Raw genomic sequence first — 19,430 nt, 5'->3', positions numbered from 1 at the left:
AAAAAATTATTTTTAATATTAATATATTAAAATAATTTAAAAATACTAAAAATATATTAATTTAAAAAAATAAAAAAAATAAATTTTATTAAAAATACTTTTCAAATACAGAAATAAACAGGATCATTCTATCTGTAGGTTTCTTAAGAAATGAGTGGTGATTGGGGGTATTGTAGTAAAATACATAATCTAGTGTTTTGGATGGATAATTATTTTGAAACAAATATAGATTAACGTATTCTTTTTAAATTCGTTGTAGGGAGTGCCATGTATAAAGGATATTGTGTATGAAATTCATACGTAATTTTATTTTATAAATTTAGCAGTTTACTTTTGAATTAAACACCCAAAATTATCATAATCAACCTGCTCAAACAATCCATGAGAATACTGGGTGGTGGAATGGAAATAGGGAGCGTGAGACCCCATATGCTAGATAAAAGGTGGAAGCAACCTCCTCTTTGTGATTTTTAATGGAGAAAAACATTGAATTATTCATGTGTATATGGTTAATGGACCCTTTTTTTTATTTTTTTATTAATATAAATATTCAAATTAATTTATTTTTATTTTGATAAATTTTATAGAAAATCAACGATTATATATAGCTTGAAATTTATAAAACTAAACTAATAATTTCTAAAACATAAATTTATATTTGATTAGTCTAACTCCACATATTCTCTCTTTTCTTGATAGAATGGAGAAGGAATCATCACTTTGAATCCGTGATCACAGCTAGTAAAATCTTGCAACCTGCATTAATTTCCAAAGGTTACGCGTAACATATCTTTTGAATTTGTGATTAGGCATCCTAGGCAACTTTTGAACATGTAATAGAAAGCATTTTTGTGGTATTTATTTTGTGATCCTTAATTATTAGTTTATGTTGACATTAAAGTGAAAGATTGCGTAAATAATATGTGCATGCATGGAGTTATTATCATTTTTCACATCACTAATTATTTCACTCCAAGTCCATGGTCAATTTGTCGAGGCTCAAGGCGTAAATGATGGCGTTAATCACGATCTAAGCATGGAGTATGGTGAATTTGAGCTATATATGGTAAAAACAAACACCATTCGTGATGATTAGTATTAATTACCACCTGAAAATTTGAAGATATTAAAAGATTTCGAAGATTAGGAGGACTATAAATCAAACCAAACAAAATCACACGAAAGTAAAAAATAATAATAATAATAATAAATCAAATGAAATCTTGAAATTTAGATTTTTGGACTTCTAAATTAAATATATCAGATCCAATAATTACATATGTGTTTATTTAAAAAAAAAAAGTAAAAGGGGGGTGGATTTTTTTTTTTTTTAGTAATATCATTTTTGAGCCTAAGTTAAATCCATTATTCCTCTAGGTTTGAGACACCAATGCTACACGGTCACGAGAACTGAAAATTCTTCGAAATAGAATAGTGTCATTTGAGAGAGACTCCAATCTAATGAAAGGAATATTAACTAAAAAACTAAAAGTTTATGTTTTTTTTTAATAATAGTGAAGCATCTTGGAACTGTTTTTTTCAATTTCAAATATTTCTACTTTCAACTTAATCTTCTTTTAGCCTGATTAGATGAATTTAGGTTTGAAATTATAGTAAAATATAAAATTAAAAGATATAGGAGTGAAATATAAGACATAAAAAAAAATACAAGGCTCACTTTTAATTTGCAACAAATTATGTTTTGGAAAAAAATTCTTTTATTTTTTATTTTTTAGTCCTTGTGCTTAAAAAAAAATTGATTGTTGTTTAACAAAATAGGCTTGATAATTTTTTTTCCTTCCAATTATCTTGATTTTCTAATCTCACTCATGGTTTGATGATTTAATTCATGTGTATTTGTATTTTTTTGGCATGTAATTACTTTATTTTTAATCCTTTTACATGGTTGATTTTTTTTACTTCATCCTTTAATATTTAATTTGTTGATAATTGAGCTTTATGTGTTTTTTATTTTTGATGCTTCTAGCCAAATAGCTTGAATTACAAGTTTTATAAGCTAACTATTGGTTTTTTCATAAAAAAATAAGTTTTATGATTTTTTTAATTTTTATTTATATCGGGTTAGTTGTTCTCATAATCTGACACGTGGATTTGATAGATTAATCTAAATAGGCTTGAGCCTTTCATTGGCTTATAATTGCTAATGGTTTTTATCATTTTATAAGTTTAATTTTTTTTTTAATTTTATTATTTAACATTTGATTAGTTAAAAATTAAGTTTTAATATTTTTCAAATTTGGTGTTTTTATTCAAATGACTTGGATAATAAGCATAATAAGTTAACAAGATTTGATAATATTTTTTTAAGCCTTTTTTTTTAAGAAATGAGCTTTTTAATTAAGTTTAGGTTTGAGATTTCCTGAGCTATAATTTTAAAACATTAACCAGGATTTAGAAAATTCGTTTGAGTTTGCTTGGTTTTTAATGTTATTAATTAAAGCTATCTTTTTATGTTATTAAATTAACTAAATTTATTAAAACTAGTTGACTTAATGATTTGAGTCTTGAATTTTTTTTACTTCTTTATAAATCTTAGTATTGCTTTAACTTTGTTCTTTTAAAAAAATTTGACCTAGCTTACAATATCGTGTAGATCACCAATATAAGCATACTCAAAGTCATTTTTTTTAATTTAATTTTTTTTGCTTTTGGTCTTTAATATTTGGTTTATTATAATTGAGTTTTTTTAATTTTTTTATGTGGATTCCGTTATTATTTTATCAAGATTATATACCTTAAATCAACTGTTAGTTATTATTTATCTTGGTTGATATAATGTTCTATTATCTCAATATTTTATTTTAAAAAATTGTTTAATATATCACCATTTAAATATTTTAAAAATATTTTCAATATTATGTATTAAATTTTAAATTTTCCAATGTCTTAATAATGTTTTACGCTAAAAAAAAAAAACAACTTGCAATACAATTAGGGCCAAAAAGCTAGTTTATTCTTGAAAAAAAAGATAAATTTTTTTTTTTCATCGCTCTAATAAGAGGGATGCAGCGTACATATATAATGATATTTTCATTAGCATGATAGACTCCTTAATTTCCTTAAGTCTTATCCTAACACAGCATGCTGTCTGTGGTTGAGGGGCAAAACTTAAAAGATTTTCGAGAATCCATATTAATTACTTGATTTAATTGTTATATTTACTTCTCGAGTTGCATTAAGATCTTAGGTTATGTAATAAGAATTTGTAATCCCTCCCCATCAAATTAAATTTCTCATTCATCATCAAACCAATAAACACCCTACAAAAATCCATAATAATAATAATAATAATAATAATAGATGAATTAACAAACAAGTCTTCAACACAATTTCAGTCAGTAAAAAATACCTAAAAAAGCCCAAATACTTGATCTATTGACCAATTCAATTTAACCAAATCAAATTAAGTTGTTAAATTGATTATTTGAATACTTAAAAATGTAATTGAAATCATATTTTTTGAAATTAATTTTTATGTTTTGAAATAAACCAACCACGCTTATATCATCTCACCAAGCGCATTGATCGCGCCTGTCAGAACGCCAAAACTCACGCATCCCTTTGCCGATTGGGATCATTTATGGAACCATATGCAGCAGCAAAATTGGTTCTACGTGGAGTATGGTTACTATCTCAAGATACACGTCTATGTCTTTTTTTTATTTTGAAATTATAAAAATCCATTCTAAAAATATAGTCAAACAACAAAGATAACCGGTTTAAAGAAGTTCCATGCATGAAATCAAGGATTTTACGTCAGCGTAGAAACAAAAACAACAGAATCAAGATGGGTTTGGAAAAGGTTGCTTAATGCATCCTGTTCAATGAATGAAACCTGTTAATTTGCAGAGCATACACTTGATCTCACGTTCATCTCTGTAAGAAAAAAAACCAGAAATGACATATCATTCAGGAAAATAACAGTCTGGTCTTTAAATAACTGTTGAAGCAGTAAAATCTTGTTTCTGCAAGTTATGCATACCAAGTATCTTATGCTATCAATACAATCCTAAATGTTGAGATGCATTTGACAAGAAAAATAACTAGGATGTCACAGTGGGGGTCTGACCTTTCTTGATTAAGAATGGATGTCTCTATTTGATATGGAATCGGAGATACCATATCTTGATTGAGAATGAACGTCTCAAGTGATAAGGAATCAGAGATACAAAATGCAGATCACATTCTAATTGTATTAGAAGCCGTTTCTCCCTTGAAGAAGATTCCTGATAAATCCCTTCTAAACCAGATTACATACTACAGACAACTACAGGAGATGCCCTGATGAATTCGAACTAACGTTAGAGCACTGGCAAAAACGGAAATCTCCTAAAGCATTTCCTGCAAAGCCATTGGAGTTGCAGTAAGGTTTGACTTCTGAATTACTTATCATTGATGTGGAACCGCTGAACAAGTAAATGACAGACATTATTTTGAAGAACAAGCCAGCAGAACCTAAAGCTGAATGGGTGCTGATTGCTATGCATTGATGCGAACAAAGGATAAGGTAGAACTCCAGAATGGAAAAACTTTCGGATTTTATGTCTACACATGTCATAAATGCCACGTAAAAAATATGTCAGAGAAGCTAGAGTCTATCTGTAATTTATACGGCACATAGAATAGTGTTTACACCCTGAATGGTCAGCAGCTAAGGATAGTTCACAGTTTATCGCTATACCATTCCTGGATTTAAGGCATTTAACAAACACTGATCCCTCTATTATATTTCCGTGCCCGATTCTAATAAATAGAAGACCCGATGGCTCTTGCCTTGGGCCCTACGAGCCAAGAATGAAGAAAGAGGGTCTATGTTAATAGAGCTAGAGGAGGTATCTAGGAGAAGCGCCATTCCCATACCATTAACAAAGAGTTGATTCGAAGCTAGGCTCAGGAAAAGGTTTTTATTTTGATTACGGTCCATAAAATGATTATCAGTCACTTTCTTTTTTAGTGTAGAAAGATTCCCTTCTCCCATTTGGGTAACCTTAATGAATTACGTGAGTTTGCCTATAACTATAAAAAGTATCCGCTTCCTCGACAAGACTTCAAATCTGCGGATTTGCTGATAGTGACTAAGGTGGTCACCTGGGGAGTTGAGATGAAAAAAATTCATTCCTTTTGTTTCGGTCCCTATAATGGTAATGGTCGGCTTGTGGTCGACTGCCTTCTTCTTCTCATTCTGACTTGACTCGGCCTCAGTCTGTTATGAAAAGAGATTCCTGGAAAGTCGTTTAGGCCCTTACCAGGCCAAGAGCCATAGTAGACGTGAGCACCTGCCAGTGGCTGAAGCCCTTCCAACGGTCTATCTGACTTCTGAAAATCTTCCATTTCACACCAAGTTTCTTGGTGGTTTTACATGGTCAACATCCTTTGCCTATATTGACAATCCATTTTCCAAATCCTTGATGTCCTTCTCCATGCATTCCTCTTTCAAGTGATGGGAGCTTTCGTTGGCTTGAATAGTTGATATCAATCCTCCGCCTTGCTGCATCAAACTGTTCTGATTATAATTTCAAATTTTCAATGTAAGATTATGGCTAGACAAGGCAACAATCAATGCAAAATCTGTAAAGCATGTGTGTTTTGCCAAACGGCTTGATCATAAATGAACGTGGCATTGTTCACTACTTACAAGCTCAAGCTAATGGTTGAACAAGGTAATTTCACCTCAAAATATTGCCGTTAACTGCTAAGTATGTGAAATGGTAAATGAGAATCAAGGGGGCTGAGAGAAGAACAATTGGGCAGAGAGACATGGAAGAAGGCAAAGGGAAGATAAACATGTTGGGTACGTAGATTTTCCATGCTTGGTTTCAAAACATAAATTGTCAAACAAACACAAAGGGCAGCAGAGTTCGCTGCTGTACAGAATTACTGAACCACAGATCAGATCAGATTCACCGCTGTGCAGAAATTATTGAACCACAAATTTAAGTTACCTAGAATCATCTAACTTCAATTTGAAATCATATAAATCCCTGAATTTCTGGCTCACCAAAAAGCATTTAGAGGCTCCAACATGTCCTATATCAGAAGAGGCAACACGTACAGAATCACACCTAAAGATTTTGAACTCTTTTGTCCCACAACCATAGCCTTTTGTTTTATACAATTATTCCCAGAACTCCTTTGTTTTTGCCAAAAAATTTCCAGAATCGGTGGCCTCACTGCCTCTGCAAATATCACATTTTCTGGTTTTTTTTTTTCCCTAATGAATTCATAACTTATTTCTGTGCTCTTTCGAGGAAAAAAAAAAAACTGGACTTAATGGCTACCAAATATTATAAAAACATGCATTGGATTGGTTGGACCATGGTTTATTTGTTTAGGTACCTTAGCACCCTAATAAGCATTGAGTGCACGTATGAAGCTCAGGGAATTGGTAACCCAGAAATACACATCATATGGAGGAAAATATCTTCATTGGCAAAGCTGATTGGTGGACAATGAAAAAGAACCTAGCTATAAATTGAAAAGATAGAAATGGTCTCAACCACTGTCTCAGAAACACACAGGACATGGCATTGTAACATATTACAAAACACAGTGAACTGCAAAAAGTTGGCAGAGTCATCATGATCTTTCTGATTTAGAATGTCCCAGATCAAAACTAACAAACGACTCTTTATAAAAGCAAACGATAATAGGATTGACCAGTAAGATTTTACAAAAAATAATAATAATAACGACATGCAACTACATACATGAAGCAGTGCAGAATATACTGGAAGAGAGTGTACATAATTCTGAAATACTGAAAAGAGCTCTGAAATAGCTAAACAACTGGAATCTCTAAACTTATTTGAGGCTAACAACTAAGGAAAAAAAATCAATATCAAGATGGTCCACTCCAGAGGGCCTTCTCTCAAGAGTCGTTTTTATTTTGTTTATTTTACAGCCATAAATTACCAAAAACAACATTATATGTTAAAGAAACAATTCAAATCTTTTCCTTCCCTGGATCTTGTATAAATGGGGGAAATATTCAAACCTCCTGACTAGATACAAAAGGGAAACAATCTTTCCTCATATTATAAATATCTATTAACAGTGTAGAGAACATTTAGCATGGAACTATTGGCCTAAAAGCTAGGAAATTTAACCTTCTATTAACAAAGATAACACTTCAAGAAGCTCTTCCAGTTGCAAAGAAAGTCATTTGTCAACTCCTAAATTTATTCACTTCAAACTTTGTATGGGTACTTGACTTGGTCAGCCCAATAAGATTAAGATAAGCCATCATATAGACAGCATATTAAACTCTATTGTTGTTTCTACTCAAGCATGCACATCATTGTGTGATCAGTGGTGCATAAAACTAAGACCAATGCAACTGCAGGGTTATGAATCAAGAAATCCAGCAAAAAGCCTAGTTCATATTAAAGCTTGATGTTGTTTCCATCGTAGCATGATGTAATTTTAGAAGTATATGTGCATATGAATCGTAAATTAAAAATGAGTTTTGAATACAGTACCTTCTAATCGTGTTCCTTGAAAAATGGAACCAAGTCTTTATGGTACTTCCTGATGGCTCCAACAACTTCCACAGAAAAAGCCTCATCCTCAGGGTAATGTGCAATGGGATCACATAATTGTAGCTGTAGAAGGTCCAGCACACTGTCAAGCGTTGCATGAAGACAATAAGCTGAGTATGGGACGTGGTATCCTCCTTCTTGGAGGATAAGAAGGCACCCGCCACCGTGTTATTTGCTTGACTATGAACTGTCCGTCCAATCTCTGTATAACCATCCATTGACAAGCATTTCCTTCCATTTGGATCAAATTGAAGCACAAACAACGTGACTTGGTGAGGAGATCAAAGTTACAAAAAGTATTTTTTTCAGAAATACACAACATAACGTCTGAGAAATGCTCATCAAAGAAGCGCAATGATATCTAGAGACTGGCAATCAAGGTGCTTCACAACAAACATGGACAGCGTGGGTTATGATGAAAAACAAAGGGACAAAATCTTTCCATAGAACATGGCTAGTGGGAGTAGACAGAGAGGGGCTAGTGAAGGGGAAACTGAAGTACTGAAATGAGAAGGACATATGACATTGAAATATGTTTACAGCTCTACATGATGTAGAAATAGGAATAATCGTATATTATAGATGAAAAGACCTTGAGATTGATAATTGAAGCCGATCTTTCTCTTTTCCTTCTCTTTTTTAACTTTTTTGGGCTTGCAAAAGCTAAAAGTAGCAAGTCACATGAGACGGCTGAGTGAGGTTGAGTTATGAGTACATGAAAAAAAAGCATGCTTGTGAACCTTATACTTCAATTGTTCGGATATATTTTACTACATATGTGCATGTTTAAGAGACCATATTGTAAAACTAGAATGCATATGATCACAGATAACCTCACCTCGTAACATGGTCACAATTTGACAGGCCGACAACCAAAACTATCATATCAGGTTCAAATTTGTGAATAGCTGGGACAATTAATTTGTTCATGGCATACTCGTATCCCCTGTCACCCGTCCCATCAGGAAGAGGTACATTCAAATTGTAGCCAAAACCATCTCATTCACCTAGCTCATCAATAGGTCCATTCTGTGGGTGAGATGAACCCCATGAACCATTATTCATATGAAGGGATACAGTAAGTGCTCTATCTGTCCGATAGAATCCCTCTGCTGTTCCATTGCTGTAAATAACATCAATATCAATAGCTACAACTTTTTTACACCCTGGATCTAATCCAAGGCCAATAGAACAGCGAGTCCTGTATTGTTTAAGAAGCAACACCCATCTGCTTGTTTAGGTTGAGAATGGTGACCAGGCAGCCTAACCAATGCATAAGCATGTTTTCCATGCCCATCAAGAATGTGCTTCATTGCAGATAGTGTAGTGCCAGCAGCCAGGAGTGCAGCATCCCATGAGTCGGGATTTAAGAAAGTTCCAGCACAAATCACCTTTCCCCCTTGTTTATCTGCCTGAAATAGTTCCTCTATGTGCTTTGCGAACTTAAAATGAGCAAAATCAAACACAATGCAACAACCCAACATTCTTCACTAAATATTAGCAAAAACCCTCTTTTCTTTCTTCCAATAAAAGAAAAAATCTCCACGCTCTAAAAGCGTCCAAGATGGCAACCTTCCTACCCTTTCCAATGGGTTCAAGATTCATTCAACTAAGGGATTGCTGATCTTAATATATAGTAAGAATGAAAGAGTTACCTGGGGCTTTGAAAAGAGAGCATTTCAGAGACTTGAGCAGGCCTGCCAGAATGCCAAGAAATGTAAGAAGAGACGGGGCCTTTTCCTAAGTACAGAAACGATATATGTTCTTGATCCTGTCTGAGTTATCTGGGTGCTTTTTTAACAAGTCTAGAAACCCAGAGTCAGTTCCTGCGTCAAAAACTCCTTTTCCAGTTTCATGTCTTAGCACATACCCTTAGCCGTACCTCAATCCACTTGTTTTATAACGATGGGATAAAGCATAATTATTAATTCTTTAAGAAGCAACAAATTGATCCCCCAATTATATACATGGTTTTTATTAGGCGCTAAATCTCTCAATTAAACAATATTATCCTAAAACTATCATATTTTCATTGATTTGTCCCCTTCTATTTCTAATTTTATAAAACAATATTTTTGACTTGTGACTTAAATATAACTTACAAGGGATTAATTTCAGGTACTAGAACACATAAAATCACAAAGAAATTACAGTTTTTTTTTTCTTTTCCTTTTGCATAAAGTTTCTAAAAAGAGATAGAGATAAATAAAAAACAAAAATTATTTATAACTCCGTCTCAAAAATCACAAAAAAATGGAATTAATTTGTTTCCCAATTCAAAAAAGTATTTTGGTACCTTTCATCAGTGGGGTTACGTCAGATTATGCTCTAAAGTTAGCTAATGTTTTTAAAGTTACCGTTTCATCAACCCAAAGAAGAAGGCAGCAGTGATGGTTGTTAACTTGCATGGCATCAACATAGCCTTCCCTGCCCTTGTTCAGTAATCTTCCCTTCCAACCAGAAAGCTATCCCTGGACATCGTTGCTCAGCAGGTTATCTATTAGACACAGCAAGAAAACTGCTAACAATCTTTGATGATTTCCACTACCCATTCGCAGAACTACTGCCTTTTTGTGAACTCGTCCTCGCCCTTCGCACCTACAACTTCAATAAAAACCTTGAGATACTATTGTGCATATTTATACTATCAGGTCCTGTGTAAGTCTTACAGAGACTATATTACTTTGTCAGGAACCCACCTGGCTCTCTTGACCACTCACACACAGAGAGATATATACATTTGGTAAATCTACAGAGACTATATTACTTTGTCAGGAACCCACCAGGCTCTCTTTGACCACTCACACACAGAGAGATATATACATTTGGTAAATCTACAGAGACTATATTACTTTGTCAGGAACCCACCTGGCTCTCTTGACCACTCACACACAAGAGAGATATATGCATTTGGTAAATCGATCTTCCATTTCCAAGGACTAGACCTAGCCTTAAGACCAATTAAATAAATGATGTATTTGATCATATCTTATCCAAGGATAGATTGCATCAAATGGAGGTTGAAAATTAAAAAATTGACTTGGTATCGTCTGCATGACATAAGAAACATAGGTTTAACTTTAATAATCCGAATGTACAAAAAATTACAAAATTCAACTCAATCCCATTAAATAAAAAAAAAAAGCGCTTTACACACAACCTATAACATCAATAAACTCTATACTTGCTGTGAATTGTAACTCAGCTCACTTTAGGATTAGATACAATCCGTATGTGTTTCATTTTAACTCATGAAGCGTATAAATTAATGAGGTTGTAGACCCCTTTGCTTCCTTGTTTTCCCCACAAACAAGTCTCTGGATTTGATCATACCAGGAACAATGCCAATGAGGGTTGTGTATGGAAATTGTGCTACAGCTTCCCTTCTGCCCAGGGAAACAATTGCCGTAGTTGAACCTGGTTTATAAGAGGACATCTTTCGTTCTTTGCCTCCAGACATCAATAGCTTCAGATTCGCAGCTGCCACCAAAGCATGTTTTTGCGCCAAGTACCCTTGTTTGATTTCCTGTTAGATAACATTTCATAAAAATGATCATTGGTTTGGTTATCAAGTACCATAGATGCAAAAGACCATACCCTATTATTGCAAGCATTCTCAACATATAAAACTGAGATGCCTTTCCTTCTTTAGAATTACATGAACTATAGTCTTCAGTCTTCTTTACTTCAACAATTACCTAATTCACTATCACCATACAGAATACCTTGATGTCATATATGATATACTGGCCATTTTCTCATTCAGCTATGCGCATAAAGCAGCCTAGCTAAAGTGGACTATGATTTTGGTCACTATAAAAGCAAGCTTTTGAATCCTCCTTCAGCCAAAAAATCACATCATTTCCAGATTAAACAAAAGGAGTAGAAGAGTAATGTCCCTGCCTCAAATATTATCCACTGGTTTCATCATCCATTAAACTCATTTTTATTACTGAAAACAATTTTAAAAACACACAAGTTACAGTTAGGTTCTTCTGAACTCCATCGGTCAAGGTTAGTTACCAGTGGACAACAATAAGGAAATTTCTCAAATTAATGGTGAAAGAAATTTTATACTAAAATGGACTTTTTCTTGACTGATTCAATTTAGTTAATTTTTTCTTAGGTTTCCCGTGGGCCCATTAACTCAAGCCTCCAGATATTTGTCATATAATTTATGATAAATAAAAGCATCCTAGCAATTAAAAACAACCCAAAAGCAAGTATTACAGATGGGGTTAGACTTACTGGAACATTAGTAATATCTCCAATTGCGAATATATTTTTTCGACCTTTGACCCTCAAATACTCATCAACCATCAACCTTCCCCGACCATCCAAGTTACTCTTCAAAATAGTGCCCTCGAGCCATCCTGAACCCAGTGGTTTCCCAGTGCATAGGAAATGGCAATCTGCTCTGATACTTTCTCCAGCTGTGGTGTGATATATTTTGCTACCATTACTATCTGTAACAGAGTTCAAATCAACTCTCTGCTCCAATTTCACATCAACTCTCTTCGATGTCAACCATTGCAGTGTCTTGTCAGAAGCTTTTGGGCCAATAAATTCCAGCAACCTTGAGCCACTATGCACCAGGGTAACATGTTTTTCTGGGAAATCAACAGAAATCTCTGCAGCAAGCTCAACACCAGTAGGACCCCCTCCAACAATCAAAACAGACTGAGCAGACTTAATCTTTTCATTTTCTGCAAGTGTAAACAAAATGAAAAAATAAACAAACAGAAAAATGCAGCTGAAACATTTTTCAGGGACAATATGCTCCCATTTTGTTTTAAATAATCCATGAAGGATTTAGATCAAATAGATGAAATAACACTTGTGCCAAAATCATAACGTGTTCTTTTTATGTGGCTGTGAATTTCTTTTCCTTTCTTTCCCCTTTTTCTTTAAAATAAAATGCAACGGAATTAAATTACAAAACGCAGGTCGGCTAAATAAATTAGAAAACATAAACATAATTGACTCAGCAGGACTCATTCAAAACCAGTATCTTTAGAAGAAGAAACTTAGACCAGATGTTGCTCGACATGGAGTTGCAGCAGCAGCCCTAGTGCGAAAATGAAGTTTTGTTTGGAATATGCATTATAATAGCTATAACCAAACCTCCATTTTCCAAACTTTGCCTTAGGAAACTTTTGTAGTCAAACTTCTGACTAGCAGCACCATGATAAAAAATATGGTTTCGCAACCACACTTTTCCGAGTAGCAGTCCACGGAATTTAAGAATGAAACTGTGTGTGTTTCAGGGGGGGTTCGATAAAGCACAAATTAACGTTCGGTTTTACCTGTTTGGTATTCCTTAAGTCTTTCCATCCTAGTTTTCGGGACAGGATCCCTGTGGCCCGTGGCAATGACAAGATAGTCATAGGGAATGGAAAAGTCATCTGCTGTCAATACTTCCGTTTCAGTAATGCCAATTGCAGTCGATGTAACAATACGGCCATTCGTGTAGTAATCTCTGTGATTGATCACTGATCTCTCCCCAAATGACGGCTCCACCATTGTTCTCAAGTTTGCCCATGTGATCTCTAAATACTCCTTCCTGATTCGAAATTTATTTCCAGTTAGGAATTAGGACAGGCAGTTATTCTAGTTTTTTGAACCAACAGCAGCCCAAAAAAGTATTCTTGTAGTTCATGAGAGTTTGCTACTGCTAATAAGCTAGGATTGACCCAACACAACACTAAACATCATTCTTTGAAATTTTCATTTCGCCAGCAATAAAACAAACATGGGATTGTCCCAAATTTTACTAACATCTTCCCATTTAAACATACAACATTAAAAAAATTATAACTCACAAACAAAGTTCATAAATATTTAGCAATAGAAAAGAAAAAACATAATTAAATGATAAAGGGGCATAAAAGAAAAGGAACAGAGCACATACGGATCAATTAAGGTGACATCAGCATGAAATTGGAGAGATTTGGCAAGCAAGGAACCAGCAATACCTCCTCCAATCACCACCAACCTCCTCCTCTCTGAACCCATTTCTTCCATTTTGATATTAAGTTCTGCTAGAATGAATTTTGGTGCTTTTTCTTGAAAGACTTCTTCTTGGGTTTATAAAGAAAGAAGTCAATGTAGGTTGTTTTACAATTGGTTTGCCATGTGAAGAAGAAAACGGTTGAATCTAGAATTTTGGTTCCATATTTACCGGGTCATGGTGGCTGTCAGGGCTTTGAATATTCCTTATCTGCATTTCTTTTTCTTTTCTTTTTTCCTTGAAGTTCCTTTTTTTAATAATAATAATAATAATAATAATAATAATAATGGGCAAAAGACCTCTTCTTCCTTCCAAAAACAGAGGAAAGAGGATTTGGAGAAAATGGGAATCACTCTTGGTAAACTAGTCGTTACACCCATAGTTAGACCTGATCCATTATCAAATTATTTTTTAAAATAAAAAAACTTTGATTTGGATATAAATTTTCTAAGAAAACAAACTTATAAAACTAATTCTTGGTAACCATGTTAACTATCAAGTTAATTTCTAAATTAATTTAAAATTAAATTATACCAGAATAAGCTCTGAATCAACAAGTTAATAAATTAATTTATTAAATTAAATTAGATATAATTATTGTTAATTTAAGGTTAGTATGATGTGTTGAACTAAAAAATTCAAAACTTAAAACATGAGTAAAGTTATGTTTCTAATTTAATTGAATAAAATATTAACCTAATAAAACTCAATTAATTTAATTAAACTTGATTCAAAACTTTTCGTGTTTATACCAAGAATTTTTTTAAGTAAAATAAAATGATATTATTTTAATAAAAATAATTATTTAATTTTATTGATTAATTAACATAATATTCCAAGTTTGTTTTTTAAGTTAGTTTCTAAACCAAGTCTAATAGTTATTTATTATAAAATAAAAATAGAAAAACAAAATTGTAGAAGAGATTTAATATTGAAAATTGAAGAATCAATTTACAATCCTTAATTTATTTTCATTATTAAAAAAAAGTTCTTTATGTAAATATTCTTTTTTTTATTTTTTTAGGAAATTTGAAATAATTATTGTACAGTTCTTGTTAATTTATAACTAGAACAGTAATGGAACTGGAATGAGAATATTATAATTGGAAATAAAATATTGCAAGTAGTAATATCATTTTTGAGCTTCATAAATAAATAAATTATTTAAAACACGATGAGTGGACCATTTCGAGCATCTCCGTATTCCTTCGACTGCTTCCAGTTGACTTTTGGCGTTGAGATATTCAACAACATAATGAATCTTCTTGGCATGATCTTCCATGTATTTAAGCTAATTTCTAGTTTATTTGGATTATAATATTTTTTATTTTTTATTATTTAAAAACTATTTTTAAAATTTTTATTATTATTTATTTGAGTTATTTATTTTTGTATTTTAAAAGTATTTTTAAAAATATTTAAAAAATATATAATTTTTAATTTATTTTAAATTAATATGTTTTTAATGTTTTTAAATTATTTAGATATATTGATGTTAAAAATAATTTTTAAAAAATAAAAAAATTTTAAAAAAACATTCATAACTCTACTATAAAAAAAGCTCTAAAAATCAGTGTAGTTCATGTTCTCAATTGTTAATTTTTCTGCCATTTCTCTTTGTTTCTTGTTCTTAAAAATTGTTTTCAGAATTTTAAAAATGAATCCAAATTCACACGAAGGCAATATACTAGGTGATACATTTTAGTGGTGCTCAAATAATTTGATATGATCATAAATGTTTGTGATTTTTTTTATTTTTTTTTAATCTCGTGTGTTGAAATGGGATAATATTTTGGACACACTCCATGTTAAGTTATTTAATATTGAAAAAATGGAAAGATGAAAGAATGATGCTGTGTCTCGTGTTGGTACTTCCAGTTTCGATTCTAAGCTTGACAGCAGCAACTTTTATGGAGCACGCGAAGCCTTCAAAGAAGAAATATCACCCTAATCATACTCTGATAAAGCTCGGTTTGTGGGTTAACGTGTTAAAAATGAATTAATCTCGAATATCTACCGCAATTAGATTTACAGAAACAGAAGTAATGGCAGCAGATGGCCATTCCAGTGCCATTCCATCTATCTCGTCATTGCCAGGCCACAAGGATCCCGTCTCAGAAGCTAAGTCGGGGAGACTTTATGAATTCAAAGCAGGTCAAAAATCAGCTTCTACAAAATCATTTCGTGGCACCCTAAGTGCTTGCCTCTGCTGGGGTTGCAAATTATTTCTTTGCATCATTTGCATAAGGGTATGCAACTGTTCACGAATTCCAGTCATTTCATCCCGAATCTCAGCATGAGATCGTTGTAAGCCCATAACCTGTGCCTGTTCTAAACTTAACCCTCTTGGCAAATCTTCTTTATCTCCAGCCATAACTAAGTTTATCAATTGCAATTCCAGCAAGCCTTTCTTCTGTTTCTAGCTCTTGCCTTAGATCGCAACTGATGCTCTGATACCAGATGTTGTGCCGTGAATGATTCAAAAATCGGCAACAATGAATCTGACGAAAATGGATGAAGGATGGGTCTGGTTGTATTGTCTTTCTTCTGGTGTTTAGGCTAGATTATAGTATTTTTAAGGTAAATAAAATGGAGGATAAACTAGAGTGATACTTTGATAAGTCGATCTGGACGCCACAAAGATCAATCTAGGATTTTGACGCCACACTCTTTGTGATTGAAGAGTGATAAGTCAGGTAGGGTTCTTCACAAATCAATTTGGAAGAATAACTCTTAATTCTCGGAATTAAGTTCAAATATTGGCCAAAAGTTGTTTATTACATATTCTGATGCCATATTTATAATGGAACATCCCTCCACACTTAGGAAAATTCAACATGACAGAAATCAAGCCCAAAACTTGGACTTTGACAAAGTAACCAGACAAATTACACTAGCACACATTTTCTGACTTTAATTGAAACATAAACAGACCGAATTTAAAATGGCTATAACTTCTTGCACAAAAGTCCAATGCAATCATGGTTGGACAATCTGGAAAGATCACGTTCTGAACTTGAAATCCACCTAGATTAGTCTTGTTTTCACATGCAATGGATGACTTCAAATTCGGGTTCAAATTTATCTACTGTTCTGACGTAAACAGCATCAATTTCTTAACTTATTTGCATTATCAACCCAAATTCAAGTAGTCCAGCATCAAAAGAACCATTAAGGGCTCTTCCCATCTTTAAGCTCCAATTGTAGGCAAATAAGCACCCTTGAACCAATTTGAAACTGATTGCCAAATTTTAACTCCGACGCAGCTTCAATCATTCCAATCTGACTCGTCAAGGTCCTTTGTAGTTGTTTCGCTCTTGCTCTTGTCATTGGACCATCTGAATCCTCTTGCATATTTGATTTACCTTTACGAGATGGATTATCATCCCCATGATGCACATCATAAAAGATCAGAAAAAAATTAATTATCCCTTTAAATAAGATCAGTTCTTCTTTTAAAATATAATTATCATTTTTAAATCGGGAAAAAAAATAAAACCCAGCACAATCATAATTTTTTTTTTATAGCCCTCTAAATGCTTCTCTTCTTTATAGTGAAAAGGTTAACTAGTTCGTAAAATATCTCTAGTGGAATCAAGATAAAATATTTTTGATTTTATGATTTTATCAAAATAAAATATTTTTATTCATCATAGAGCATTTAGTCTGAACACTTAGATTATGTTCAAAATTAATAAGACTAATAACTCATCAAATCCAAAAGTATATATATAAACTCAATATAATGAATAAATCATAACTCTTTCATGAGAAGAGCAATTTCAAATAACCAAACAAAAAATAATAAATACATATCCATAAAATTCTATTTAGCAATTAAGGTAACATTTCAGTAGTTTTAAAACATGGAATGCACATGAACCAAGTTGAAAAGAAGCAAATGGGAATTTTTGTAAGAACTATGATTACTTGATAAAAATCTTTTCAAAAAGGAATAAAGAGTGAATCCAACAAACGATAAAAAGAAAGAATCAAATACTTAAACACACAGGGATAGCAACATCAGCATGCTTATTTGTTTTTGTATTTTAAAAAATTTAAATTTTTTATTTTTTATTTATTTTAAATTAATATATTTTTACTATAAAGAAGAGAAGCATTTATCTCTATCTCTGTACTCATCTCCTTCTTGCTATTAAGTTCTGCACCAAAAAAAAAAAGGATTTTTGGTGCTTTTCTTGAGAGAGAGAGGTAGCTAGGGTTTACAAAGAAGTCAACGCAATCTGTTAAAAATCTTGCCTGTTTGCTTTGAGAAGGACACGGTGGAGAGACCTGAAGAAATTTCAACTATACATTGTAATTAGGGATTCTTACAGGTGTTTGTGGCTCAATTAATGGAGTCCCCTTGCTATCCTTAGACTACTTTAGTGTTTTTAATAAGCAAGTACATGCCGATACCTTATGAGTGGTACTCATCAATTAATATACTAATAAAGTTGGTCTTTCTAAGTTCATGGTATTAAATTTATTCAGCTGAGTTTTTAATTAAACTGAAAAATTATTAATATAATAAGATTTGTTTAACCTAACTATATATTTAGTAATTCAGTTAATCAATTAATTAAATCCAATCCAAACCTAACTAAATTAATTTCAAGAAATTAGAAAAATAAATAAATATCGATTTGATTAAAATATTAACCCAAGTTGCAAATTAATGAAAGTATCAGCACGTTTCTGTTATCTTTCCGAATCTGATGTCAGTTGGAGAGGAACGTGGCTTGGAGGAGGTGAACATGCACTGTACAAAATCTTTCAAATTATATAAATGAATGTTAGGGTTGGATTGGAATCTCTTGAGTGGAACATGTTTTAAGAATACGGTACGTACTGACCGGTTTTCTTCCACATTGTCATAAACAACAGAGTAGTGTACATTTTGTTTACTTAGATATTTACAACTTGCTTTCATATGTAACATTGACCTTCCACATATGGTGGCAAAATAACTTTATTATATTGATTGGTCCTCTTGTTATTTTTTATATAAAGAGTGAATCCATAAATTTGAAAAAAAAAGATCAAATTTCTGATGACAAGTAATTTAATTTAATAATATAATGCAATGTTTAATAATAATTACATAAATTGATTCATTAATTAACTCGTAAGAAAAAATCTATTAGGATAATGCTAGCTTGACTAAAGAAACCGAGTTCCGACCTCTACAAGGATTAGATGTGAACGCCGAGTTACTTATTAGTTTCCTGTAGGATCATAGCAAAAATAAATTTAAAAAATAATTTAAAATAGTTTTATAAACTATATATAGAACATAGTTATGAGACTCGACAGGAAGGTTAATTTGGCTCAAGACTTAAGTTATGGCTTGGATGAATTAATCTGGGTTAATCTAAATTTAAATAAAAAACAAAACAAAACTCTAAAACAATATTTTGATTCCTTTTTTTCAAAAAAAAGATTCAAAAAGAAATTATTTATTAAAAAATATTTTTTTCTACTAACTCAGTTCGATTCATATCTCAGGTTAACAAGTTAGTAAATTAACTTCCATACTAGTTTGTATATGTGTTTATAATTATTAGTATGTATGATAGTACTTTGAATTAGTATCAATTGTAAGTTTGTAAATATGTTTAGTATTCATGCTAGTATTATATTTGTGTTGATAAAATGTTTGTCATGAGTTATTATTTTCCATGCTTATAGATTTAAACATGTATAAAATTTAATTTTTTCTAGGAATTTTTTTTTATTTAGCATACATTTGTGATGATAAACTAACAATCCATGCTAACTATTTTTGAACTATAATCTTGTTATGACAAACTAAATATATTTGCACACTAGTCTATATATATTTTCAAAATATATATATA

General features: G+C 32.1%; 1 protein-coding gene and 1 pseudogene across 1 annotated transcript; both read right to left on the bottom strand.

Moving 5' to 3' along the window:
• Positions 1-7,626: 7,626 nt before the first annotated feature.
• Positions 7,627-9,747, bottom strand: LOC105114967 (histone deacetylase 8-like; annotated as a pseudogene).
• An 847-nt stretch (positions 9,748-10,594) lies between these two features.
• Positions 10,595-13,818, bottom strand: LOC105114964 (apoptosis-inducing factor 2-like). Its single transcript, XM_011011704.1, has 4 exons — positions 13,471-13,818; positions 12,866-13,122; positions 11,808-12,265; positions 10,595-11,085 (listed from the first exon to the last, which is right to left on the bottom strand). Exons 1-4 carry the CDS (start codon positions 13,581-13,583, stop codon positions 10,825-10,827), a joined length of 1,089 nt encoding a protein of 362 aa, XP_011010006.1. The 5' UTR covers positions 13,584-13,818; the 3' UTR covers positions 10,595-10,824.
• Positions 13,819-19,430: the final 5,612 nt, after the last annotated feature.

Source organism: Populus euphratica, unplaced genomic scaffold (genome assembly GCF_000495115.2).
Source record: "Populus euphratica unplaced genomic scaffold, PopEup_1.0 scaffold617.1, whole genome shotgun sequence".
Lineage (NCBI taxonomy): Eukaryota > Viridiplantae > Streptophyta > Magnoliopsida > Malpighiales > Salicaceae > Populus > Populus euphratica.
Note: the sequence above shows the minus strand (reverse complement) of the source record. Positions and strands in the feature narration are given on the sequence as shown.